We start from the raw sequence: 26,795 nt of genomic DNA, 5'->3' as shown, positions 1-26,795 counted from the left end.
TGTGGATTTTAAGCCCCTTCAAAGCAGGCAGGTCAAGTCCTTGAGCAAATACCATCAGTCACCCTTCTAACGTTTTCTCAAGTGATTTCTAGCCGTTCAGTTTGGGCTACGCTGTATAGAAAAGGGTTATTGTAACACTTTTTTGCAGCCCAGATTTACAAAAAGGGATCTGAGCTGATTTTGCTCTTCTTCAGGAATAATTCACAAACAGAAAACAAATCTTTATACTGTACAGTTTTATTTCCAGTAAATAGATGTGAATCACAGTATGCGGAAAAGGTCAAATGAGAGCTGGTTTTTGAATGTTTATAATATCAATAATAACAATACCAGAGGACATATTTTCACCACGGGCATGCATTTGATGTTATGTGCTGGGTTTGTGCAACAAATCGCACCAAATAAGCATGGCAATCATAAATGCATCTACCGATTGATTTTGTTAAAGTATGCATATTTAAGACGACAGTGCTCTTGAAGTACCATGGCAAATAAAAATTACAGTTATGTACAAAATACATATTTATATATAAACCTCACCTGTCTGGAAACTGAAGGAAGTAAGGTGAGTATTTCCAGTTTACTATGCACCGTTTTCTCTGCCTTGGCACCATTCTTCATAATTAACCCGAAGAAGCTGTTTGCTCCAAAGGTCCAGGTGAACCCTGAATTTATAGATAGTCTGCAAACACTGAAGAGGCTGTGAGATGTTAACTACTGTATAATCCAAGGGTCCCCAATCCCAGTCCACAAGGCCCAGTGTCCCTGCAGGTTTTAGATCTCACCCTGGGTCAACACACCTGAATCACATGATTAGTTCATTACCACACCTCTGGAGAACTTCGGTACATGTTGAGGAGGTAATTTATCCATGTAATCAGCTGTGATGGATCGAGGACACATCTAAAACCTGCAGGGCCCTTGTGGACTTGGATTGGAGACCCCTGGTATAATCGGTCAGGCTCAACCCAAATCAACACAAAGCAGTCACAATCATCATGTCAATTTTCTCATTTACAGGTTTATCAATAACAAGAAGTCTTAAGTTGGACCGTTTAGGTGCTTGGCTGTATTTTTTCTTTTTACAGCGTTAACGTAACAAGGATAGAGGAACCTCAATATCACTTGGCTCTGTGTGAGGTTGGGGGTCCAGCTTTAGCAGGAAAAGGGTTTTAATTAAACAAGGGTGGAGTGGAAGAGATGGAAGAAGGGTGAGCAGTCTGTGGAAGTCCTTCTGTACCATGAAAAGAAGAAAAAATCAAAGAAAAGCTAATTGTGCTAAAAATAAATACTCTTCAGTAAGTCCAGGTTCACTTACTTAATTTGGGATAATAGATATAAAGTTTGATGTGATAATTAAAAAAATGTAGCACATTAAAGTTTGACCTATTTTTGTCTTTTTTATGGTCATCACTTGGAGTAGCGTATGATAGCGTATGATGCTTGTTTTTGGACTGAATGTTTGGTATCACATGTTTTTGGACTTACGGTTCAAGTCAAGAATTGGATTACACACAAAGTATAAAATCTGACTAATAATTTTACAGTTTTGACTTGTTAAATCAAAATTTTTAATCATTTATCCTTTATTTTGACACAAGTCTTTTAGTTTTTATTATTATTATTATTATTATTATTATTATCATCATCAGTAAATATTTGCTTGTTATCTCACAATTCTTTACAGCAACATCAATTCATTAGATTTTTTTTCCCTTGTCCTGGTAGATATGGTCTTCCATAGACACACTTTGCATTGCAAACAAGTAGGTCACAGTCAAATTTCCGATGATTCGATCCGCTCTATCCACGGCAGACCAGGGGAAGGTGTGTCCTCTTGTTTGTCACCTGCTCTCTCTTTCCTAAGCTCTGGCGCTTCTTTTTCCAAAGTGCCATCTCCGCTTCCTCCGCCTGCTCCTCCACCTTGTTGCTCTCTGCTTGCCCTCAGCTGTTGCGCTTCCCTTTCGAGCGCTTCGTTGCGGTGGTACATGTCTAAGTAGCTGGCCTGCAGCTCCTTCTGGTAGCGGATGACCTTGTCCTTTTCCATCTGCCACGTGTGCCTCTCTTCCTCGAAAGCCATGGCCTGGGCCTCGCTCTGGCGTCGCTCCAGCAGCAGTTCTGCGCGCAGACGCTCCTCTGTGGGGCCCCCGCACCCTCCTGCAGAGAAAGTGGTTCACATGGCTTCAGCTAGAGCCATCAGGGGAGGGGAGGGGGGGGGCTATGATGAAAAACACTGGCTGATTTTAAATTCCTGCCCCGGTTACTCAAACGACCTGATTTTTGGGTTGACACATTGAAATGTCAGAACTGAAAATAAGCCAATCATCTGTCTGAGACGACTCGCTTAGTTTAATTTTAAAAACACATCTGTGGCCTACAAACACTGTGGTGTGAAACAGCTGCTGTGCCCAAAAGTGCAACTAACCCAAATATATGAAGACATGAGAGATGTAACTCTACCTATCGCCCGAGCAGATGGATTCTCTTCAGCTTCTTTTTCGTCTTCGTGTGCGGCCTGAGAAGGTCGTCTGTGACGCTGTGTCCCCTGCAGGACAAGCTTTAAAGCATCTATCTGGCGTTCCCTGTTGCGCAGCTCTGTTCGCGTCTCCCTGAGCTCTGTCTTCACCTGGAAGATCTCACTCAGCTTCTGAGTTACCTCTGCCTGGGAGTCCCTCAGCTGCTGCTTCAACAAGGAGATCTCCCCCGACTTCTGGCAAACCTGAGAGGGAGAGAGTCAAAGGGAAATGAAGGAGGCTAGGGGTCGCCATGATTCAAAAAGGACAAACAAGGAATCCAGATATCTTGTCTCTTCCCTGTAGTTACTTTTATGTGCTTCTCCCTGCCATGAACTGTGACTGCCCTGGCCTTCCACCGCCTCACCTCCCATTGTGTCTCCTCCAGAGTCGGACTGGTTTGCCTGGGCACTGCTCCAGCCTCCCGGCACATTTCCTTTCTCATACCGTCGAGCTCCTCTTGCAGCCGGTTCTTCTCCTGCTGGACCTTAAACAGCTGCAACTGCAGGCTGCGCTGGGAACGCTGGGCATGCTGGGAAACCTGACGCAGTTTAGCAGCATACAGGCGCTTCAGCTCCTCCACCTCCTTCTCCCACAGACGCTGCTTCCCTTCAAACACCTGAATGTGGTGGAGGAGATGAAAAGGTCAGATGTTAAAGGGTGATGAAGACGGGTGCGTAGACTGATTCTGAAGAAGAAGATGATTAGAGTCACCTGTGCGATGGCGCCCTCGCTCTCATCCAGGTTTCTCTTCATTTGCTTGAGTTCATGCTCTTTCTCCACCAGGCGCTCCTCCAGATCCCGCACCTGGAAAAGACAACAGCATGAAGCATTTAGGAATCTTTAAATCACACCCACCACTCATCCCCCTCAGCACTCACCACCTCCTCCACAGACAGGGAGAGCGTCCATTCATAAGGAGGTGGAGCCTCCGCGCTATATGGAGCAATACGGCTCAGAGTAGCCATGCTTCGACATGCCATCTCCCCAATAGGCACGCCCCCTGACCCCACAGCCTTCATTCCCAGAGAGGTGCGGTCCAGGGAGCCGATGGTATTGATGTGGCCCATAGATGCACTATTTAAAAAAAAAAAAAGAAGAAAAAAGAAAAGAATCCACAAAGGCCATTAAAATCTCTTCTATTATCACAACCCACACAGTCATTAACCATAAAAAAAAATCAAATATAGCAACACTGCTTTTCAGCTCAAAGTATAGTTAAGACTAATACTGCAGCAGACCTGATGTGAGACAGGTGTGGGCGGAAGGGAGGTCGGTACGGCGGCAGGCTGCTCATGGAGTTATGGCCCGAGTCTGACAGGTTGTCATCTTCCTGGCCCATCCCACACACCGAGGAGAGGGCCTACACAGTCATAATTATACAGCTGTTCATCAGTGTAGCATTAATGAGCTGAAAAAAGTTTAATTTTAGCCATAAATAATGGATGGAAATGAATTTTATAATAAGTCGCGCATAGTTAATTGTTGTGCACCTATGATCTCGCTCCCCCGGCTCGCAACTCGCAGCTTTCCGCCAAGATTAACAAAGGTAAACGAGATAATAATAACAGGATGGATGAAGGTTGTAGCGTTAGCTCACCTTGTTGCCGGCTGACGTCGGTCCTCCGTGACGTGACGGTGAGGAAGAAGAAGACGAGGTGGAGACTGCTTTGGGAACATGGGCGTACGCTCTGTGCAAGCCGTTAGAGAGGCCATGATCCACGTCCTCTGATTTGGAAGACGGGTAGAGGTTTTGCATTGAGCTAAAATTCTTGGGGGTCACAGGCTTAAAGGCCGAAGACCTCAAACGTGCCTAAAGGAGAGGAAGCAAGATAGTAGCGAGAGGTGGCAAGGCTACGAAACATGAATCACGATGTCTCTTTTAAATTAATAGCGTTGATTAATTCAAGCAGGGAAATAAAGGTGATATTTGATTGGTGCAATAAATTCAGAGCAGGTTGTCAATCTGTGCCAGTGAGGTGGAAGATGTTTACAGCTAGGTAACAACGCCATGGGGGTATTTCACCATGCTGCCAGTGATGTATAAATGTGATATGGATCAATTTACCACAGCCCTAGAAGTATTTCACTGACTGTAAATCATTTCTAAAAAGGAAACAATGGGAAGTCATTCATCTGCATTTGTGCAGATCTGTGCAGAACTCCTCATATTTACTGTTGTATTGACCGTTGTAGAGAATGCTATAGGTAGATTTACTCAAAATATTGAGTTTTTTCTTATATTTACTGAGTCTCCTTGGTCATGAAGTTAACATTTTTACTCTTACATTTAAAGTTTTAGTTGTATTTTGCAGCCATGTAATAAACTTGCTGAAAATGAGAATATCCTCCTTTGAGTTTCTTTGATACATCAAGAAATAAAACTTCTGAACGGATCTATTCGCAGTACTTTAAAGAAACATATTCACCTTTTCGTACTTGCCCGCGCTTGGCAGTGAGTTCTTTGTAAGATCTACCTCAGTGCCATCCTTATGGTAAACCTTAGCATAAACGTTATCCTCCTCCCGTGCACTGACAGCGCTGAGGCCCGGGATAATATCCTTCTTGCCGTCGTTGCTCGGGCTCGCTTTAGGCTCTTTTCTGTTTGGAAGCAAAGTAAGCCTGCTTAGGTCAAGTTCTATCATTTTTATACCACCTTGCAGACTTTTTCGCCTTCAAAAACCTGATGTTTCGAATTCCTACGAGGGAACTTTTTCCTCATCAGAACCCACCTGTTGATGTTGAGGTAGTTGAGCAGCTCTCTCTGGGTGAAGCCTTTCTTCAAGAGCCCGTTGCTGTGTTTCGGTCTCACCTGGGGCACTGCTCGGTTGCCTTTAGTCGGAGAAACATCCGGCCTCTCCACCAGACTGCCTACACTTCCCATGCCGCAACGCGGGGACAGGGGCGGGGCTGGGCAGGGGTCGCGGAAGTTTTTGCTGGGGCCACGAGTCAAAGGAAGAGTCTGGACCGAGGTTGCCATTGATTACAGGTCACAGTGGGGAGAGAAGGTGCTCTGTAAAAAAGAGAAAAACAAAGAATTAGTTAATTTGATGTTTGTCCATAGCGTTTTCACTGTGGCCTCAAATGCTTTGTTGACCTAGAGTGTCAGAGTTTTGTCATTCTTTAGTAGATAAACTGATCACAAATATTGCTAGTGGTAAATTTTATACATGTCAAACTATAGAAAAGGAGTCTGTGACTGTGGTAGCAGCTCTGCAGAGCTGCAAAGTCGAGCTTCCACTGTCATGCCAATAGGCTGATGTTTACCACCAGCACTGTAGAAGGCATGCATTTACAAGGCATCTTTTGCATTGCGATGCAAATGCATGCAAACCAAAACACTGGGAGTAAATAGGAAGTAGAGGTCAGAGAATGAGTCACTGGATTAATACAATAGAAACCGCAGGGGTGGCTGTAGCTCAGGGGGCAGAGCAGGTCGGAAGGTTGGTGGTTTGATTCCTGGCTTCCCTTTGTCTGCATGCCAAATATCCTTGGGCAAGATACTAACCTAAAATACTTGTGGATATAATTTCGATGATATCATGTACTGTTGATAATGACATATTCATGGTCTTTGCAATTTCATGTTGAGGAACATTATAATGAATTTGATAAACTATTTGTAGACCCAGTTTTGTGCAGACTTGTGAATACTCTTTTTTATGCCCAGTCATGTTAATGAACTGCTGCCAGTTAACCTAATTAGTTATAAAAGTGTTCCTCCAGCTTTTTTTCTTTTTAGTACCACTTGTTTTTCCATCTTTTAACTGCCCATGTTCCAATATTGGGGGGAATTGGGGTTGTAATAAATGTGCCAATCCATTTATAATGTCCTGACATATTTTACTGGAAAGATTCACATCCAGTATTTTTTTAGATTTTCACTGTGGACCAAAATGTTGGAGCGACTGACACTGGCTTTTCTCCTTTGCTGAAATAAACCCCACCTCTTGCCCCTCTTACTACTGTTAGTGGATGTTAATCCTCTGAGGACGCGGTTGAGCTGACATGCGTTTCATCAGCTGTGTTTGTCTGTACCGACAGCTGTCCAACAGCACAGCTAGAACAACGCAGCCTCCCACTGCAGCCGAGCACAGCACCGCACTAGAAAACAAACTCGTAAAAGCTGAGCTCAATGCGCGTTAGACAACAGCAATGAAACCGAAATGATGTCAAAAGCGGGCAAATCCCCAAACGTGTTATCACGGTTATCTTTCTATCTCTGAGGCTTGAGTTATGCTTCCCCACAGGGAAAAGACCACAGGATTATGTGAAACGTGTACCCTGTCAGGGTAATGCTGTTTTCCTCTGAGGTCAGACAGCATATGTCCCATCGTAAGCCTGTTATGCAACTCTGATCCAGCTAGGTTACTACAACTCATTTCCTTAAAAAAGGCAGAGTGAGGTGCTTTTTGGTTGACAATGCACATTATGGAAAATCAAGTCCTGTGGCAGCTCATTTTCTTTGCAAATTCTCCTACCTTTCATGAAAGCCTGTCACACCGTGTGTTGTTTTATGACACTAGATTTACTGTTGGAAATACACTCATTTGCATTATCTGTTGCCAAAACGAAACAAGCTGTTAAATCACCAGAATACCCAAGTAAGAGGCCTGATTACTCTGTCAGCGTGTTCACCATACAGCCTCCCTCTCACTGCCGGCATATCCGCTCCTTTCCTTCTTTTCAGCAACCTCATTAAGGATCACTATTGATTTCACCCTTTTGACCCTCTCTCTTCCTGTGCATAAACACCCCCAGCAGCCATAAAACGTTCTCGAGACCATAAAACATGCAAGTGCGCCTCTGCCTTTCCGACTATAAACAGGACCCGAGGGAGGAGGGGGTTCCCTTCATGTTCAGCCAACTGATGTGGCACCTAAAGAACAGTTAGACTTCAAAGAGGCCATATAGGGACCTTTTACTTGTTTAGCCCATTTATAACCAATCTTGAATACTTAGCATCGGTCCTGACCACACTTACATGTCAGCAACTATTTGTATTTACATTATACATTAACAGACAGCCTGGGTGGAGGGGGGGGTGATAAAATTGCCTTCTTTGTGCAATTTGTCACTATTTGAGACGCAGCTGCCAAAAAACACTCTAAGGTAAAAGTATGCCAGCATGAGACTGAACCTGACAGAGTAAGCTTCTCTAAGAGAAGTGTGGGTATTTGATTATTTCTCTCCCAGGATGCTGCTTAGCAGGTGACTCATAAATCTCACAAGAGTCCCTAAAAGCATTGTAAAATTAGAGTTTTCTTGCTCCTACTGAAGCCTGAGTTAGTAAGAGCAATAATGGGAAAATAAGCAAAGACTAGTCAGTGGAACTGACTGCTAATCAGCAGCACATTTCCAGTTATGCAACAGCAAAATGCCATCAGTCAACACTATGTGCATTACTATGTGCATTACTTAGCAGGCACAAGCATGAAGAAACAGCCTGTACTTATTAAAGAGAAACTGCATGTGCAATTTCCATTTATAATGTTGTGTTGCTTAACGATTTAAATGAATCTTGAAATTAGAAAAAAAAAGTCAGCATGCCAGGCAGGAATATATTGGAGATCAGACCTAGGATCATCCCAGCTGATGACTGGGCCTTCCAGCTGTCGATTCACGCTCGTGACATACTCGCATCCTTATTTTATTCTTACTTTCTACCACATTTGAGAACAGACACCCACAGTGGCACTCCGGCATTTCCTCTCGCTTCTAATACAATCCACATTTATCAAGTGTTTTGCACCGCTGGCCTCGACAGTTATGGCAATTATGCAAATGGTTAAAATGGGCAGAGAGAGCTGTGCAAAGGCAGCTCCAGCCCACTCCATTCGGGGCTCTCAGCCAGGCCCAGATCAAAGCAGACCAAGCTACTCATGTTTATATTCATGAGATACTACCCCCCCCGAAAAGTTAAAAAACAAAACAAAATTTCCACTAAAACATCCGCTTCCTAATAAGCCGATATAACATGCTGAGCTCAGGCTGAGGAAAGACACCCGATAATCACTGATAATGAATATCAGACGCTTTGTTAACAAGTCTGCTTCTCTGCTGCTGTCCATCTGAGACCTGGGTCAGAGAGTGACATGAACTATGTGAGTCAGCCTAAATGAGTGTGTGTGTTTGACACCAAATGAATAAATCATGAGTGTGCCAAACCTAATGGGCACTGGTCAAGGTCTGACTCAGTATTTTTAGCCCGACTACTTTACTCGGCACGTGCCTTCTATCTACCAAATATACGAGAGCCCAATCGATTCTTGATGGGAAGCCGAGCTCGGGGTGAGGGGGTGGGCGAGGCAATGCTATTCCTTTTGGGTAGATAAGAGGATAAAAATCCTTTCAGCAGGCAACCACAAGTCTTGAAGGACGGAAGAAATCTTGCATCCAGTTGTTTTCCATAATTGCTTTCTAGTTTATGGGCCAGAGAAAACTGGGAGACAAGGCCAGATTTACAGCCCAGCCCCGACTAGCCAAAGGGGCCCTGAAATGCAACACTCCCCCTTAAATCGCACACGTGCGTGCGTGCACATCAAAGCAGCACCTTCAATCAGCCTTGAACAGTTATAGTCCGATTCAAAGTAGTCTGCTCTTGATTTATGCTTCCTTTAAAGCAGCGATCAGCTTTTTTTTTTAAACCTTTTTTTTTAAATTCAAGCCTTGTGAAGATAACAGATGCTTCTTATGCTTTACACTTTCACATGCACACGCATTCTTCTGATGTGTTTCTTTGCAAGACATGCACAGGGGCTATGTTTTGCTAGCACCACTTGTCAACTTTGTTGTACAGAGCTGACCATCACGTCCTGTCTTCAAACAACACCATAATTGCAATTTCCAAAATTAGAAAATATTTGTCAGGAAACACATACTTCACACATCTTGCTAAACGAAAAAAAAACCCTGCATGCGCCTTTCTCCGTGTCCTCTAGAAAACCATACCCTTACCACTTTACTGCAGTCACAAAGAAAACAAAACACGCCTTGAAGAAGAGCACTTCAAGGACGATCCCTCCTGAGATCTTGTAATCAGACCTCCTGTATGCTTTTCAATGAAATGCTCGAGTTTGAAGAGGGAACATTTCAAACCCTTACAACGGGTCTCCGACAGAGGAGAGAATCGCGGTGCAGCCAAATTCCAAAGATGCTTAGCAGAACACAAGCTCGGGCTCGTCAGTGTTTGATGCACTAAAGGCTCACTCCCACGGACATTCACTCACACTTGTGTGTGCGCCGGTCACTCAGCGCACTCCCGAAAAAAAAAGAAAAGAAAGAAAGGCATGTGCACAACTCGCAGATCCTCTGCCCTCTTCCCTCGACACTCACTCTCTCGCTCCCCTGCTCACCATCAAAGTTTGTTTACATTTGTGGGGTAAGTTTTACAGGTTACATCTAAAACTCCCACACAGCACGCACTCTCTGTTTCATTATATAAGCTCTATCAAAGCTGCACTCGCTAGATTTTCTGTCAGTTGTGGAAAATGCAGCTGCTACCATTAGGCCGAGTTCTTTTATTCTACAGAGAATTCTGCAACTATATTTAACACCTACTCTGACAGCCTGTCCTGAGGGACACTTCCCATCAAAAAATAAGGCCGTGACAGCATCCTGTGGTAGTCATGATGCACAGTGCAAACACCTTATAGGAGTTGCTGAGCACGGTGGTGGAGATGTGATTATTTTGGCTCGTTTTGCAGTTGTTGAACTGACCACGAATGCCTCTGTATACCAAAGCATTCTGAAGTCAGATATGAGGCCATCTGTCTGAAGCTTGACTAAAATTGGGTCATGGTACAGGATAGTGATCCAGGCATGGCAGCAGATCTACAACAGAATGACTGAAAAAGAGCGTGTCGCAAAGGCCCAGCCAAAAGTCCAGTGTTCAACCTGCCTGAAATGCTGTGGTGGGACCTTCAGAGAGCAGTGCACAAATAAATTCCTGCACATGATAATAATCTGAAACAACATCCGAAAGAAGAGTGAGAGACTGATAAAGTCACACATTAAACGATTACTTCAAGTTAATGCTGCTAACGGTGATTTTTCAAGCTAATGAGTCACGGCGTTTACTTAAGGATATACCTTGATATACCCACCACGCTGGTCACTTTGCATATGGCCAGCAACGTCATCGTTACAAAAATCAAGAGGTGCACTTTGTCCTACGGTGCCGTTCGGCAGGCAGCGCACACCAGATGTAACAGAGTCCTGGGTGAATTTCCAGCACAAGCTCTATTCTTGTGTTAGTTATTCACTTAATTATAAATTGTTTAAATAATTACTGTAATATACAGTAATTATTAATGTCCTACGTTAAAAACAGAGTTTAAGATGGAACTGATGTAAGTGAATGTGAGCCTCGTTTTATATGAGCGTGCTTTGAGAGTCTAAATGTGTCAGCAGCAGGAGCGGCAGCAGTGTGGTAAGCTGTGCCTGAGGCCGATAGGGAAGGTACCTTATACTACACGTGAAGCAAAGAAGAGCTCCGCTCTGTGATTGACTGTTACATGCTAGCCTGTAATGAGTGAGTGTGAGAGTGTCTCTCTGGCTTTGGGGCATGACAGCACAGGAGTGCTACGCAGCAGTCTCTAATTGTTAGCAGGTTATTCATTACAGACGGGGGATGTAGTTCCTCTCCACAGGCACAGAGGCCATTCAGAAGAAACTAGACACTAAAGAGCAGGCTCATTAAATGTTATTTCTTCTGCGTCTCCGATGGTAGCTTTTATGTCATTTAGCATCTGTGAAGTCCAAACGGATGCAACTGGAAATGCCGCCTCAAGCACAAGTGCTTCTGGGTGATTCTTGTCTGTTTTCTAACTGAGGGACAGGGAGGGTGTCGCATGAAAGGTTAAACTTCATGTCACGAAACCCACGATGACAACTGGTCTGTCTGTGAAACATGGGCTACAATTTGCCTGATGATTGGACGTGGCACTGCCCAGTGTTTGGTTTCACACTGTCCCTATTCATGATGAATACGCCAGAGGTTAACAGAGGTTAAAGGTCATATTTTGTCATGGCTATAGATACATGCTACTGAGCAGATAGCTGAGAGCAGACACAGGCATTTCATTCTGCAATTTCCACGAAGCAAGTGCCGATGGATTTTAGGAACCCTCGTCTGTAAACCCTACTATTACTGTTCGTTCATTATACGCTAAGCGGAAGGAAGGAGGCTGGGGACTGGTGAGTGTCAGTACCACAGAAACAACAAAGATCGACGAATACATCAGGAAGATGACCTCAACCGACCGCATGCTCAGTGAATACCTCAGGCAGCAAAAACCCAATAAAGAGGAGGAAGAAGAGGAACCATCATGGAAGGATGGGAAGTGGCTGACATCCAGAAGTCCTACCAGTGGCTGGACAAAGCTGGACTGAAAGACAGCACAGAGGCACTAATCATGGCAGCACAAGAACAAGCTCTGAGCACAAGATCCATAGAGGCTGGGGTCTATCACACCAGGCAAGACCCCAGGTGCAGGCTGTGTAAAGATGCCCCTGAAACAATTCAGCATATAATAGCAGACTGCAAGATGCTAGCAGGCAGGGCATACATTGAACGCCATAACCAAGTGGCCGGCATAGTGTACAGAAACATCTGTGCCGAGCATGGCCTGGAAGTCCCCAGGTCAAAATGGGAGACGCCCCCAAGGGTGGTGGAGAATAACCGAGCTAAGATCCTGGTGGACTTCCAAATACAGACGGACAAAATGGTGGTGGCTAACCAACCGGACATAGTGGTGGTAGACGGTCGTGGTGGTAGACGTAGTGATACCGAATGACAGCAACATCAGGAAGAAGGAACATGAGAAGCTGGAGAAGTACCAAGGGCTCAGAGAAGAGCTTAAGAAGATGCGGAAAGTGAAGATAACAGTGGTCCCAGTGGTAATCGGAGCACTAGGTGCGGTGGCTCCCAGGCTAGACGAGTGGCTCCAGCAGATCCCAGGAACAACATTCGAGATCTCTGTTCAGAAGAGTGCAGTCCTAGGAACAGCTAAGATACTGTGCAGGACCCTCAACCTCACAGGCCTCTGGTAGAGGACCCGAGCTTGAAGGACAGACCACCCGCAGTGGCGAGAGGGGAATTATTTTTAATGATATCAGTGGCTGTTGTTTGATTTTAATTCATAAACTGTACCTATGGGGTCTGAAAAGCTGCAAAGCCAATGTGTCTATTAGCACCTGTGTTTTAAAAGGAGGCTCCTCTGCCTTAAAATTGAAGTTTGACTGTATAGAAACCTACAAGAAAGAAATTGTTAGAATCTCGCTTGATTTATGACCTCGGCAAACACTTTCCTACTGAGCTTATGGTCTTAATCACTGGTTACAGCATGATATCCATTTTGTAAATTATAGTTTCATTTAGAGGAAAATGAATGATTACGTAGGGTATGATTTAGGACTGGCGTACTGTGTGATGGCAAGTTTCCACCATGTGCTTAGATCCCAAATTTGTTTGGAAAAAAACGCCCCACAACTTTATAATTTTGCCACCGCAGCAGTTTTGAAGTCAAACAATCAATCTGTGATTGAAGTGAAGACTTTTAGTCGTAAATCAAAGGCTTTAGCAACAGTTTTGCATTGACTGTCTAGGAATTAAAGCCACTTGTATACACAGTTGCCAATTTTCAGACTAAAAATTAATGGACAACTAACTGATAAGCAGTTTTATGGCAAAGTGAGGCCTGTTGCCTTATTATTTCACAAGCAGCAGCATATCTAAAGCTGATTCAGAGTGTTGAATTTGCAGTTTAGGTCTTTCACTGTTGCATTTCAGCCTCAGACAGTGCGAGTGATGGAGGCCATTGTTAGGCTGGAGAAGCAAAATAACACTAGGAACACTAGGAATAACCAAATCAACAGTCTGATGCATTCTTAAAAGGTAGGAATGCACTGGCCTGCTCAGCAACACCAAAAGACCTGGACGACCACAGGAGACAACTAAAGTGTATCATTGTCAAAGTCTACTATCAAGAGACAGAGAGGGTTTAGACGAGGCGCAAACCACTGCTTACACTCAAGAGTGAGAGGACCAGATAAGACTTTGCCAGAAATAACCTGAAAGAACCTGCTTAAAAAAAGTATTTGAACAGATGAAACCAAAACACATGGTATTATCTGTCAAATGTGGCAGGATAAATGTTACTGCATGTGCACACATGTCTGCCTGTGGTGTTTATTGGTGATGTCACTGCTGACTGAAGTGCACAGGGCCATACGCTCTGCTCAGATTCAGACAAATGTTGCAAGACTCAAGGCAAAGCAATCTGACATTATCAATGGACAAGTCTGTCACCTGATCTCAGCTCAGAAGAGCATGCTTTTCAGTTATTACACACAAAATTGAAGGCTGAGAGACCCACAAACAAGCAGCAACTGAAGGTGGCTGCTGTAAAGGCCTGGCAGAGCATCTCAAGGGAGGAAACGGAAGAATGGGTGACGCCTGTGGGTTCCAGATTTCAGGCAGTCACTTGTAGAGGGTTCATCCAAAAGAATCATCTGATTTTAAAGTGCTTTCTGCAGCTGTTCTTTGGTAATGGTTGAAACACATAGTGTGCGAAAGAGTGGATTTGTAAGTTTCAACACCACATCTTTTATGTACTTTCATGTGGTGCAGTGCTTTACTTGAAATACCTCAAGGTCTCAATACCTCTTTTAGATTCAATTTAGCCAGTGAAGAGAAACTAATATGGTAGAAAAATGCTCTTCACATAAAAACAGAAGCCACTGAGCACCAGTACCAGTATCAGCTGCATGTGGCATGTCACATATATTTATTACAAAATCCTGACATGCATATCATTCATCTTGTTTTCCTTTTACTCTCAAAATTGATGTTGTCAGTGGATGTGAGCTGGCAACTTAATCGCTCTGATCCCTGAGTAGATGAGACCTCGAACTAATAATTTCCACAGCTGGATCAACAATTACTGACCCAGAAAAGAAAACCACGAAACTTACGTGAGACTCAAAGTTCAGCAGGATTACTCTTAAGAGAGCTTCAGCTCGATACAGAAGTCTAACGTTTGTGATCTGACTGGCTGCGTCTGCCTTTCAGTAAATCAGGTGATGACTTCCTCTCAGGCTGATGTGGGTTTCCTCACTTTGCATCAGTTTGCCTATCGACGCAGGCCTGCACAGTGTGCTTTGGCTATAATGCCTCTGTTGACTTCGCAGTATTTCTGCAAAGAATCCAATGACCACAGCAGCCATGTTGGTGTTATCTGGATTGACCGGCTGCACCATATTGATCTGTAGCTGACTGATGTTACATAAATCAGTTTGATTTGGCAAGACAGCACAAGGGAGAGCCCTCGCAGGCACCTGCTCTCACAGCGCCATGGGTATTATTTGTGTTATTTATGGGGGGAATTTATGCACCAACATCCCTTCTGTGGTTTTTATGTAACTGTGACTCAGTAATAAGAGCAGGTTTTGTTAAAATATGATCAATTTGCAGTGTGAAAAGAATTGCACAAGTTTGTTTGGACAAATGCCTGCGTTGCTCCATCTGTGAGGTTATAAGTTCAACCTCTACATGTGGGTTTGTCTACGTTCGTCTAGTCCTGATATGACTCATGTTTCGGGGACCCTCCCTTACGAGGACAAAAAAAATATTTATAGGTGTTTTAGGATTAGGGAAGTTATGATTGTGTGGATTTGTTCTGCTGAGGTGTAGATACACAGCTGTGTGGAGCAGCTGACCTCACTGTTGTTTTAGGTTGCCCCTTTCACTCCTTTACAGATCACACTTCCACAAAGCATACATGCTTATCCATCCCACAGAGCAACTGCATGTCGCACCAGATCATCAACATCCAGCCCCTCTGTGACCCTGATGAGGACAATCTAAAGAGGATGGATGGAATATTTAATTATTTCAAAAAAAAAACTTATTAATTATGTGTAAAACTTTTTTTTAAATTATTTCATAGTTCAGGCTTTAAAGGGTTAAAGTATTGTTTTGCGTTTGTGGTCATTTCCATCTTTATTTTTATCCTTACAATCAGTTGATTTTATTGATATTAATGGGAAGGTTAACGTGTTCAAAGTTGTTTCCTCTTTTAGTGTCTGTGTAAACGTGTCGCTTTTAAACACTGCTCAAATGAGTATGATTATGACTTACAGGTAGATCAAGGCTCGCATACAACATAAAAGAAATGTATAACAATCAATGTAAATAGCTGATGATGATATAAGCTGTATGACATACAGGATGGGGCTGTTGCTATTCCATCTTTTCCCATAACTTACACGTTCCTATTGGATTTCTGATGGTGCTAAATTGTTAGCATTTCCATATGTTCACAAATATAACTGTACAAATTCTGACTCAGGCTTTGGCTTGCATCTAATAAAAAATAGAAATGATACAGGACGACACGACTAGTTCCACAAGACGCTTTAAACGAAGCTTTAGAAAAACATGTGGGTCCGCTATTCAAAACAAAAACTGCTCTTCAGCCACAAGAGACGATGAGTTAGATAGTAGCGTGGGAGCCGAGATGAAGGCCTTAATCTCTAAACAAACTAAACAACGTATTGTTCCATAAGCCCTTCCTATTACAGTACTTGTTGCTACAACAGTCGGGATTTCTTCTCCCACGTGAAATGCATCATAGTTTGCAATTACAGCAGTATCAGGTTTAGTAATCAGAAGTCCGGAGTTTACTGACAACTCTATGATGGGAAAAGAATTTGACGCTAATCAGGAATCAAAGAGTTGCCAAGAAATTTTGCTGATTGTAGGTGTTGTTTTTAAAGCGACTTTTTAGCTAAGGTCTTAAATATGAAAATGACACACGTGGAGGATATGAAAGCACACTAAAGAGCGCTGCTATTTTTTTGGTAGCCGAACTCATTAAAAATGCTAAGATTTACTAGAGAATTGTTTTTTGAAATGGTGTAAAAACAAAAAAAAAAGGACAAAAAAACAGAGAGAGAGAAATCTTATTTTCCTGAAACCAATAATATGCAGAGAAAGCCTTTTTTAGGCGATGCACTACGGAGGAAAAACTGAATCCTTGACCCCTTCAGTGATAGGATCCAGCAGCAGCTCTTCTTTGTTGGTAGGAGGCAGGTCACTTCAAATCAATACAGAGAAGAGAGTTGCTCTTTGTTCTAATAATATGCTTTTGACTTTTACAGTCCAGATTTACACCAAACTGAACATTTTATGGGAGAATTTGGACGTGTTGGATGTGTTAGTCAGCGCTCTCCACCGCCATCATCAAAACACAGAGTGCAGAAATATGGGGGAGAATGCTGCTCCCACCCTTCAGCAGCGCTTTAGAGGAATAGAGAATAAAAGCCACGAAGAACTGAAGCTGTTCAATTCAGTGCAGTTTCATTTGTACTGAACAATAACCTCAAAGATATCTGACTTTATAAAGGGAAACCCAACGATCCAACAGTGCCTCACCGAGCAAGCTCCTGATGACACGTGCCATTGTTATGCTGTTTTTTCATTTTATCTATCAAGATAAACTTATTATGGTGATTTTCATGGTTCATTTCTCACTTTTTGCCTTCTAAATATGAGGTTTGCTGCTCATGAGCTGGTCAGCATTTCGCATCTTTTACTCTTTAGCTTGTGCAATTTCAACTAACCAAGAATGACACAATTTGGCGCTGGATTATAATTTTCTTACTTTCATACTTAAATCTAATCTGCGTGATAATTTTGTATTAATATGCAGTTTATGATGCCTGACATGCTGAGAAAATGCATGTCCGGCATTCTGTAAAAGGAAAATATAGATTTTTTTTCTGTATTTTCCGTATTTTAAAAAGAAAACCAACAGCTATAAAACCAGCAACATGCTAAAATATTTCTTTACTCACCTTCGCTGGCATTTGTAACAACGGCATGATATTTATTACACTTGATTCTGAATCCAGTTCAAATTCTGCTTGGTTTCTGTGGATAACAGGTAAAGCCTGTATAGTGTTTGCCAACCGCTGCTATCAGCAGAGCCATGTTCAGCGCAGAGCATAAGTCCACCGAGAGCGGTGTGAGGAAACAAACCCACATTCCTTACATTTCTCACTGGGTAATGATTAAATGTGCCATGCCGTTACTTAACACGTGGAGCTCTGATGTGGCTGATGTTGTCCGTTTCCCCTGCTGGAGGACTTTGAGGGCTTTGGGACATTTTTAATCTGTTATCAAAAGTAACTTTATTCCCATGAGAACCTGGTAACGGCAGCCCAACAACAACAACTCAGTGACCGATTATTCAGCCACATAATCATAGGCTGCAGGTAACATAATGTTAAACTGAGCTGATAAAGGCTTTTTATTAAATTCTTTACAGTAAGGAGGGGTGAGCAGAGACTCACTGTGGCTTCTTTGTTTCCTGGAGCGGTTCACGCAGGAGTCACCGTTCTGTGATTACATCGATGGAAATTGAGTGGTTCCCACATCGACCTACACCTGAACCAATTCCACTTAACAGCTGCAAAGAGTGTGCAAGCATCCATCGGGACACCCTGGATGTTAGGCCACACACTCGGCACAATCAACATGGGAAAACAGATGCACCGCAGCTAAAAATTGGTTTGGACTCAGAAGCTAACAGGCACACGTGGAGTGACCCGTGTGCAGGTGAAACTGCTCTGCCGATCACATCCCAGCAAATCCTTCTGATCTCATTTGCACCAGAGAGAGAGAGAACTGAAGAGGGATGATGTCGGGTAGTAAACACTGATGCTGACGAAGGCCGATGCCCAGTCAGAAGATCAGTGTCCCCCCCCTTCCTGGCTGAAGTTTCCCTGTAAATGAATTGAGTGCTACTGGAAAACACCTTATTCAGCCAAATGAGGTCATAAGTTTACTGTAGAGAGTTTACACTAACAACAAAAGCCGCAAGAAAAACTATGATATGTGAAATATCACCTAGATGAGGTTGTTTTGTTTTGATTGCTGTTGCAAAAATAAAAAAAATCTCAAAAACAATTAGATTTAATTTAATTGACTGGAGAACACAGTCAGTTAAATTAAATCTAATTGCTCAGCCTGGGTACAGAATTCATGAATAGACCTCAGGGGGAATTCCAGAGACACAAATAGACCATCAGACCAGAGATAATTCAGATATAACAGAAAAAGAAAGCGTGATATTATTAATGAGCTCTCAATGCAACGCTCGCTGGAAGGCAAGTACCCCCGTTTATTATTATTTGAGAACCGTACGGCTTCATTCTGGACCATTCAATAATTAACCGTTAATTAGCACATCACTTCCAAGCTGGAAGGCTGATTCTGCTGCTCCGAGTGACGTCACATCCCCGTAGGGAAAAGATTCAGTTATAAAGTTAGCTAATTCCAAATCAGCTTCACTGCAAACAAGAATTCCTCGTGGGCAAAGTGATTAACAATCAGGATGCTTCCCTCTTCTCTCTGCAGCTTAGGCTGCTCTTTGACAGCGCTGCCTTAAATCTCAGTGCATTAGAGAGCATTTTAAGGTTACTGGCATGCAAATTAGTCAAGTTTTCCCTGGAGAAATCGGGGCTGCGTATTAAATGCTAGTAGATACACGGATCTTTGAGCTGAAACCAGAATTGAGGTACTTTCACTTTTATAAAAGGAACATTGTAAACAAATCTAAACCCAAATCATAAGCAGACATGAGGTGAACAGAGAGGCAAAGTTAACTTTTTTACACTAAGAGTGTCTTTAAATAGTAGGAAATGTAGAAGGAAAAAACACTTGTTTACCTGTGTTTGTCCACCTGAAACTTCACTTCTCTGCTCCTGATCCCATGCACGCCCTGTTTCTCTCTGTCACCCTCACGCTACTGATGATGACATCACATGACTCGTGTTTCCCAGCCTGCGATGGCAGCTGGGAGGTGCGTGGATAAAGAGGAAACTGCTTCAGCCACTGACCTGCAGGAAGACTTTACACTGGTCTAAACAGATGGTTTGGGCCCATATCAACATTTTGGACTAAGCTAAGCGAGCTCTGTACGTTCCTAGTTACACTACACCCTTCCCTCCTGCTCACTTCTTTGTGCACTGTGAGCCCTCTCAAAGGCCAGTGTGGTCAGACTGGTTCTTCCAGTTCCAGAAACAAAAGCCCCTGCATGTGAAAACGCTTTGAAGCCTTCAATGCAGACCTTAAATAAAACTCCCAGCTTCACTGGACAACGGCAACGCAGTGCGTCTGTTTGCTCGAGGATAATAAGACAATCAGGAGGGATTTGACTTAGGTTACAAAGCAGACAGCATAAATGGGGAAAGAAGGATGAATGTATGAAAAGAAAATAAGAGGAAGATGGGAATGAGGAAGAAGTGGAAAATGAGGGCATGCGGAGGGGGATGAGTCTGAGTGGACTGTCTGGACAAGAGTCTGAGTGTACGTCTCCCTTCCTGAGAGGCTAAGTTACTGGACGGGTTCGACACCATATCAAGTTACACATCTCAAACTAAAGATGCTGGGATCTGAGAAGGAAGAAGAGAGAAGACATTGTTCTCTGCTCTGTAACCAGGAGAGAGTGGCTCCTTTCTTCTGTCCTCACCATCCGATGTGGGCCAATGAGCTGAGGTGGGTATCCGGACCAACGGGTGGGCACACAAGAATCTCAGCTCATAAAAGCACCTTGCCAGCCAGGGATGCACTATGTTGAGACTGGCAAACTATTAAAGGCATTCCAGTGGAGTATGATGTTTTATGGTGCCCCTTGGCCTGCTGAGAGTAATCTGAAGAAAATCAGCAGTAAAATGAAAGGAGGGCCTAACCCCATCAAAGCTGGACAGCCCAGCCCAAAACCTGAGCAGGTGCTCCAGTACCCCTGTCATTACTGTATGTGTGGGCCCCCAGAGGGCCTCAGATTTCAAAGGCAGTCACTCCCAGCTGGCTGATAGAGAAGTTCAACCAAAAAGAAGAAAAAGAAAAGAAAGAAAAACAAAGTAAGAGATGGAGGATCCTAAAAAATGAAGGCGGTGCATCCATGTGATTGGCAGCAAGCATTGCAGAAGGAGAGGAGACAAAGAAGAGAAGATAGGAACGTGTCAGAGCCTGCTTACAGTTACTGTACCTGTATGACCAATCAACTAAACAACAAACTCATTGTCAGCTAGACTCATTTCCTCTGGCTTATCTCTTCTGGACAATGTCATCACTGGAAAGTGCTATGGGAGGTATGCTGGCTGTCTGGTTCTTGAGAAATACCATTATCCTGTTTTAGACCGGAGCTTACTGTGTCTGCCACACAGGAGTTAGCTCTTGTAAACAAATTTTGCAACTCTGTCTGTAAGGATCGGGAGACGTTAATGCGATTAGTTAACGCAACTTTAAAAACTGAAGAGTCACAAGTGTTAGACTGTTAGATGACAACACCGATGCCAGTCTCAGATCTGTACAGCAAACATACACAGCATTCAGTTAGCTTAGCGTAAAAAACAGGAAACCATTATTCTGGTTCTGTCCGAAGGTCACATAATCCACTCACCAGCTCCTGTAAAGCTCACGCGCTGGCACACAATGTCTCATTTCTTTAATTTGTACCAAAATATAAGCTTTTGGCAGGGCTGTATTACCGACTCTTCCCTGATTCAAGCATGCGGCAACTGCTGGGATAAAAAATGAAGCCAATGCAACAGTGTAGCCACTTGAGGTTATAAGCAGATATATATATATATATATATATATATATATATAAACAAGGTGAACAAGGTGCTGGAAACAAGGTGCTGGAAACATTCCTCAGAGATTTTGGTCAATATTGAGAGGACATGCAGTTTGTTTGTTGGTTGCACATCCACAATGTCACTCTATTGGATTGAGGTCTGCTGACTGTGGAGGCCAACTGAGTACAGTGATCTCATTGTCATGTTCAAGAAACTAGTTTGAGATGATCTGAGCTTTGTGGCATGCTTTCATGTTGTTTACATCAGCAGTCCCCAACCCCCAGGCCACGGACCGGTACCGGTCCTTGAGTCGTTTGGTATCGGGCCGCGAGAGTTGAGGGCGCCTCGGGTGTAAAATGTTATGATTTTTCAGGGTTTTTATCATTGACTCAGTTTCCCTGGGTCTTTTCTCGTGTTGTAGTTGTACGGCTCATTTTTTAAAAAATAGTTACACGTTACTATAGCGGCCAGAATGCATTAAGGGGCAGATGTTGTTGGCGGTTTTCAGGAGGACGCTGCTAATAAAGTTAAACATTTACACAGGGAATTCGCGTTTCTTATTATATTTGCAAAATACCACAGTTTTTGTCTTGCTCGTATCATTTTATTTTTTTGTATTTATTTGGACGGTCTGTGAAAATATTGTCTGACATTAAACCGGTCCGTGGTGCAAAAAAGGTTGGGGACTGCTGATTTAGATCACGTTCTGACTCCACCATCAAAACGTTGCAGTAAAAAATCGAGACCCATCAGACCAGGCAACTTTGTTCCAGTTCTCTATTGTGCAATTTTGGTGTCCCAGTGCGAATTGTACCCTCAGTTTTCCGTTCTTAGCTGTGGCGTTTGGTGCGGTCTTCTGCTGCTCTGACCCATCTGCTTCAAAGTTTGACGTGTTGTGCACTCAGAAATGCTCTTCTGCATAGCTCGGTTGTAATAAGTAGTAATTAGAGTTACTGTTGCTATTGTTCTCCGACCTCTGATTTCAACAAGACGTTTTCTCCAGAGATCTGCTACTACCTAGGTATCTTCCCTTTTTCAGATAATTCCTCAGAGATGGTTCTGCGGGGAATCCCAGTAGATCTGCAATTTTTAAAATACTCAGCCAATCACGCCAGATTCAAAGTCACTTAAATCACCTTTCTTCCCCATTCTGCTGCTTGGTTTAAACTTCAGCAAGTCGTCTTGACCACGTCTATATGCCTAAATACAATGAGGTGCTGCCATGTGATTGGCTAGATATTTGCATTAGATATTTGCAATGAGGGGCAGTTGATAAAGTGCCTGCTGAGTGTATATCAATAGCTGTCTGCTTGTGTTTGGTCTTCCAAACACTATACAGGGAGTGAATAAGTGTAAAAGCCAAATACAGCTTTAGCACTTCACCCTCCTGCCCCCACATATCTGGTTCCAAAAATTAAAAAAGCTAAAATCGAACCATAAAAACAGGAGTTCACTAACCATTGGGTGACATTACAGCGGCTATATTCATACTTTCATACAAGCTCCTGGTTTTAAATGACATAATAAAAAAAGAGAAATACAGCCTCAACAAGTCTTCACCGCTGATCCACTTAACTACCTGTGAGACATAAGGGAGACACTAGGAGGTCATGGAAGCTCACTGTAACCTTTAAAACCACCACGTTGATTTCTTTTGAGAGCACACGATGTGACAGCAAACTGAAATGCCGTTGGAGAGAACAGAGCCGCGGCTACCTCGACGACCGCTACTTGTACACGCGGATATAAATACAACAATGCCCACTCACAGAGGAGGGCTTTGACTCGTGGCCTTTTGTTCTGCAACACTACAATTCTTCAGAATAAATAGGAGACACGGGCTGAGCGCAACGCAACAGACACACACAGAAGGTAACCGCTGCTGCTGATAACTACAGGGAGGAGGTGAGTGTGAGCGCTTCTCACAGGGAGATAAGCCCGATCAATAAAAACACAAGCAAGCGATAAGGCTGAGATGAGGTAAACAGGTTGCATTTGACTCACGGGAAAATGTTGCATTCTATAAACGAGTGTGTAGTCCCAGGATGAGGCGATGCCAGAGTGAGCGGCGGAGCTATTCACGTCATCCTTCTGAGTTGGTGACATTTAAAGACAAAAGGGTCTGTCCGGCCTCCTACACTCTCAGACCTTTCCCCTCTGAAGGTCAAAGGGTTTGGTCTGTCTCATGAGGATGAGGTAATTGTTAAGCAGTCAGTTGGGAGGTCAACTAACCACGCAGTCAGTTATATACCACCAAATAATGGGCAAAGTACACTTTTGCAGGGATTAAATGTCAAAAAGTGAGTCTGGCAGTTAAACTGATTTTGATTGACAGAAATGAGTGTGGGCCACCAAGCCAACTCTCGATGATGCCAAATCCACCCATGCTCACTCACACTTACACTTAAAACTGTTATACATCATGAATCTGTGATGTTCTGTACTTTGCAGTACTTATGTGAAAGTGTGAAAGTTGGGGACTTTCAGAATATCTCTGGCAGATAGCGCTGGACAACTTTAGGATTAAACCTGCATAGCAGCCATGTTACCTCATAGATAAACAATCGGAATCAGTGTTAGCCAACTGACACAACCACTGCTCTGCAGGTTTAATTTGCGAAGTTGTGACTTTGCAGCATTTAAGTTTCAAAATCTGTTAAGAGGAAGTGGCAGGAACGGTAAAATACTCCCAAAGATTCATCTCCAGCTATAAGGAAACACCTGCCACTCGGGGCCAATGATTAACTTGGGTGTGTTCTCTGTATGGGCACTTGTAACCTGTGAGTGAGAACAGGGGCCATGCTAATGCAGCAAGCATTGTGGTTCACATGGTTAATACGCTGGTTAGAAATTATACAGAACTTGCTGCCAATTACTTACACAGTTCCTGATAGAAACTACTCTTGACTGTGGTGGGTTCGAAAGCTAAACAGCATTAAATCAAACCGTGGCAGAATAAAGGCTGGCAGCCCTGCACGCTTGGCCAGGTCCTGCAGTGATTTTCTTAACCTGGCCTGGCTTTAATTGCAGTGACAGACGGCCTTGAGTGCAGATCAGGCCAAGCCACGGGGAGAGGGATGAGCGAAGGGGAGGAGTGTTGAGTGTAAGAACATGACACTTTCACCTTAGAGCAATCAGACATGGAGTTTTGGGGATGACCGCACACAAAACGCACAAGGAGAATAGGGTACGGGATAAGCTTGGGATCAGGAGAAGTAGAACAGAGGTTGGAGGAAAGGGGAAATCTGTGGAACGCTGAGGCGGAGCAAAACCAGTGAGTGGAAGGAGAGCTGATTAGTGTTTGATTAGGTGGCTAGCCTGAGGGGAAATATCACATGAGGAGGACTGTGCCATTACTGCTGTGCTCTCCCCATTCCACCATCTGCTTGAGTGTAGTACACATGATTGGCTTTCTGTGCACTTTTGTGCCACAAAATAATATCAAGATAAACAGCATATTGCATCGTATGGAGCACATTTGGGGGGGAGGACATTCAGTTGCACCTTTGGTGCCTTCATTAAAACAAGCAAAGTATGAGAGTGCAGAGCTGGGAGAGCCCACTAAACATCAGTCTGATTGATGGACCACAATCTGGATCCTCTAATCTTTACTACGCTCACCAAATAGTCAGCAGAATATGTGTTTCATCAGCTGCTTGTGGTTTAGGGAGACAGACACAGAGGCACACTCACAAACGCACACTCACCGGGGGGGAGCATCAGTCCCCCAGAGCTCAAACAGCTGAACGAGGAGCTCTCATCAGCTGTTTGGCTGATTCTGCTGAGAGAAGAGCACCAAAGACTGACTGTGTCAAAATAAATAAATAAAAAGCCCTAAAAAAAATCCAACAATCTCCCGCATAGAGCTTAGATTTAATATTCTAGAGTGTACAATGTGCCTATAAATAGTGTCACAGCCTTTTTTTTCTTTAATAGATCGAGGGCACCTGATCATTTGGGATTATTTGAGCTTAAATCAATATACAGTGTGACAGCCAAGGTATTAGTTTTACACTGATACAAAAGAGAGATCGTTATATTTGCTCTGCAGATTCTTCAAATAGTTATCAAATTATTACTTCTCTTTACTGATTGGCGTAACAAGTTTCTGCACACACACAAAAAACAAACTACATGAAAGCAAGCTGGTGTCACAGACACAGAGGTTAAAGCTCTGATTGCAGAATTTTATCTCCTGGGTGATCACATGGAGGAATGTGTTTTTATGTGGCGACTTGAAGCCTAAACAGCACTTAAGCTGTCTGGGTGATTGCCATGCAGTGATGAGCGCAATCTCACAGCAGCAGAGACAGCAGCATCACCCCGCCATCACCTCCAATCCTAAATTACAGGAATGGTTAGCGCGCAGTCTCCAACAACAGCCTGCACTTGTCTCTCTGATGTGCGCTTGCTCTTGCGTCAGCATACGCCCATAACCACGGCAGTCAAAGGACTCCTTCTGCAACGCTCCGCGACTTCTCGGGTCAGAGGTCACCTGTGGCCTCTGGTCTCCACGACGACAGCCTGGCAGTCCCCAAGACATCCCCCCACAGGCACCAACCTCCTTCCCCCTCCCACGCCATCCAAACACAGACGCTCACAGAGAAACAGCTTTTGTCCCCAAACTCCTGGGCATCAAACAGAGAGCCAAACATTTACAACCGTGCAGGCCCCAACAGTAGAAGTGCAGGAGACCACCAAAGCTGCAAAGTGACCAGAGTTAAAGGCTAAAAAGAACAAAAATATATGGGTCCACCAACCCCCCTTCTCTTTAACATACTCACTGACAGGGTGAAAGCACTGCAGACGGCTGGGTAGCCGTAAGGATTAACCCTGATTTAGGAGCTAAAAACTTTGGGAGAGCGACGCTGTGTCACTTTAAAGGCTTTAATCTGCACAGGCAGGCTTATCAAGTCCTTTCACGTCTTAAGTTTTTATTTATTGATTGATTTATTGGATCATCATTGACCACAACGCACCATGCACTGACACAATTTCCAGCTGCAGCTCTGCATGCGCAGCAGTGGAAGCAGATAACGGCAAGATTGGGAAAAACAAACTGGCACTCACCATATTCCGCATGCAGGACATCTCTGGAACCAGCACGGCCACTCTGCTGCAGTTCTGTATCCCGGTGCTTATAAGCAGGGAGGAAAAAAAGATTAAAAAAAAAAAGTAGAAGAAAAAAGGTGGCTCCCCGGGGGTATTTTCCAGTACTTTGGCGATCGACCGGCGTGGGGAGAGTGGAGTTCAGACTGGGACTGTGTGGTTTCCCTCTCAGAGGTTTGAATAGCGGAGAGCAGAATGAGGGAAAACACGAGAGGCAGGGAAACATGCGCCTGTCCTGTCCCCCGGTAACGCTGACACACTTAGCTGAGAGGAGGAGAGGCAGCGACATCTACCGACAGTAGAAGCTCATGCAAGAAAATCAGAAGCAGCGTGGATAATATGATTAATAATAGCAATAAAACAATAAAGTAATAATAAAAATAAATAGAAATCTTTTAGGTGATACCAGAGCTAGACTATTAGCAGGTAAAGAGGGCGAACACTACTGGAGTACTCACTTTTAGTAGTTTTAATCTATACAAATTTGTAAGAGAAAAATCAGCTGATTCATACGGAGCCCCTCTG

At 43.6% G+C, this 26,795-nt stretch overlaps 1 protein-coding gene across 4 annotated transcripts; it reads right to left on the bottom strand.

Moving 5' to 3' along the window:
* Positions 1-1,623: 1,623 nt before the first annotated feature.
* Positions 1,624-26,598, bottom strand: n4bp3 (NEDD4 binding protein 3). Of its 4 annotated transcripts, none has more exons than XM_005719650.1 (10): positions 26,232-26,598; positions 5,246-5,526; positions 4,943-5,114; positions 4,114-4,326; positions 3,755-3,876; positions 3,395-3,590; positions 3,228-3,320; positions 2,881-3,132; positions 2,461-2,719; positions 1,624-2,157 (listed from the first exon to the last, which is right to left on the bottom strand). In XM_005719650.1, exons 2-10 carry the CDS (start codon positions 5,491-5,493, stop codon positions 1,778-1,780), a joined length of 1,935 nt encoding a protein of 644 aa, XP_005719707.1. In that variant the 5' UTR covers positions 5,494-5,526; positions 26,232-26,598; the 3' UTR covers positions 1,624-1,777. The 4 variants fall into 4 exon arrangements, with proteins under 4 accessions (XP_005719707.1, XP_005719708.1, XP_005719709.1 ...); XM_005719651.1 differs by lacking the exon at positions 26,232-26,598 and adding an exon at positions 19,248-19,309; XM_005719652.1 differs by lacking the exon at positions 26,232-26,598 and adding an exon at positions 9,618-9,663.
* Between the last annotated feature and the right edge of the window lie 197 nt (positions 26,599-26,795).

This window comes from Pundamilia nyererei, unplaced genomic scaffold, assembly GCF_000239375.1.
Source record: "Pundamilia nyererei isolate P.nyererei 1_Seehausen unplaced genomic scaffold, PunNye1.0 scaffold00001, whole genome shotgun sequence".
Lineage (NCBI taxonomy): Eukaryota > Metazoa > Chordata > Actinopteri > Cichliformes > Cichlidae > Pundamilia > Pundamilia nyererei.
Note: the sequence above shows the minus strand (reverse complement) of the source record. Positions and strands in the feature narration are given on the sequence as shown.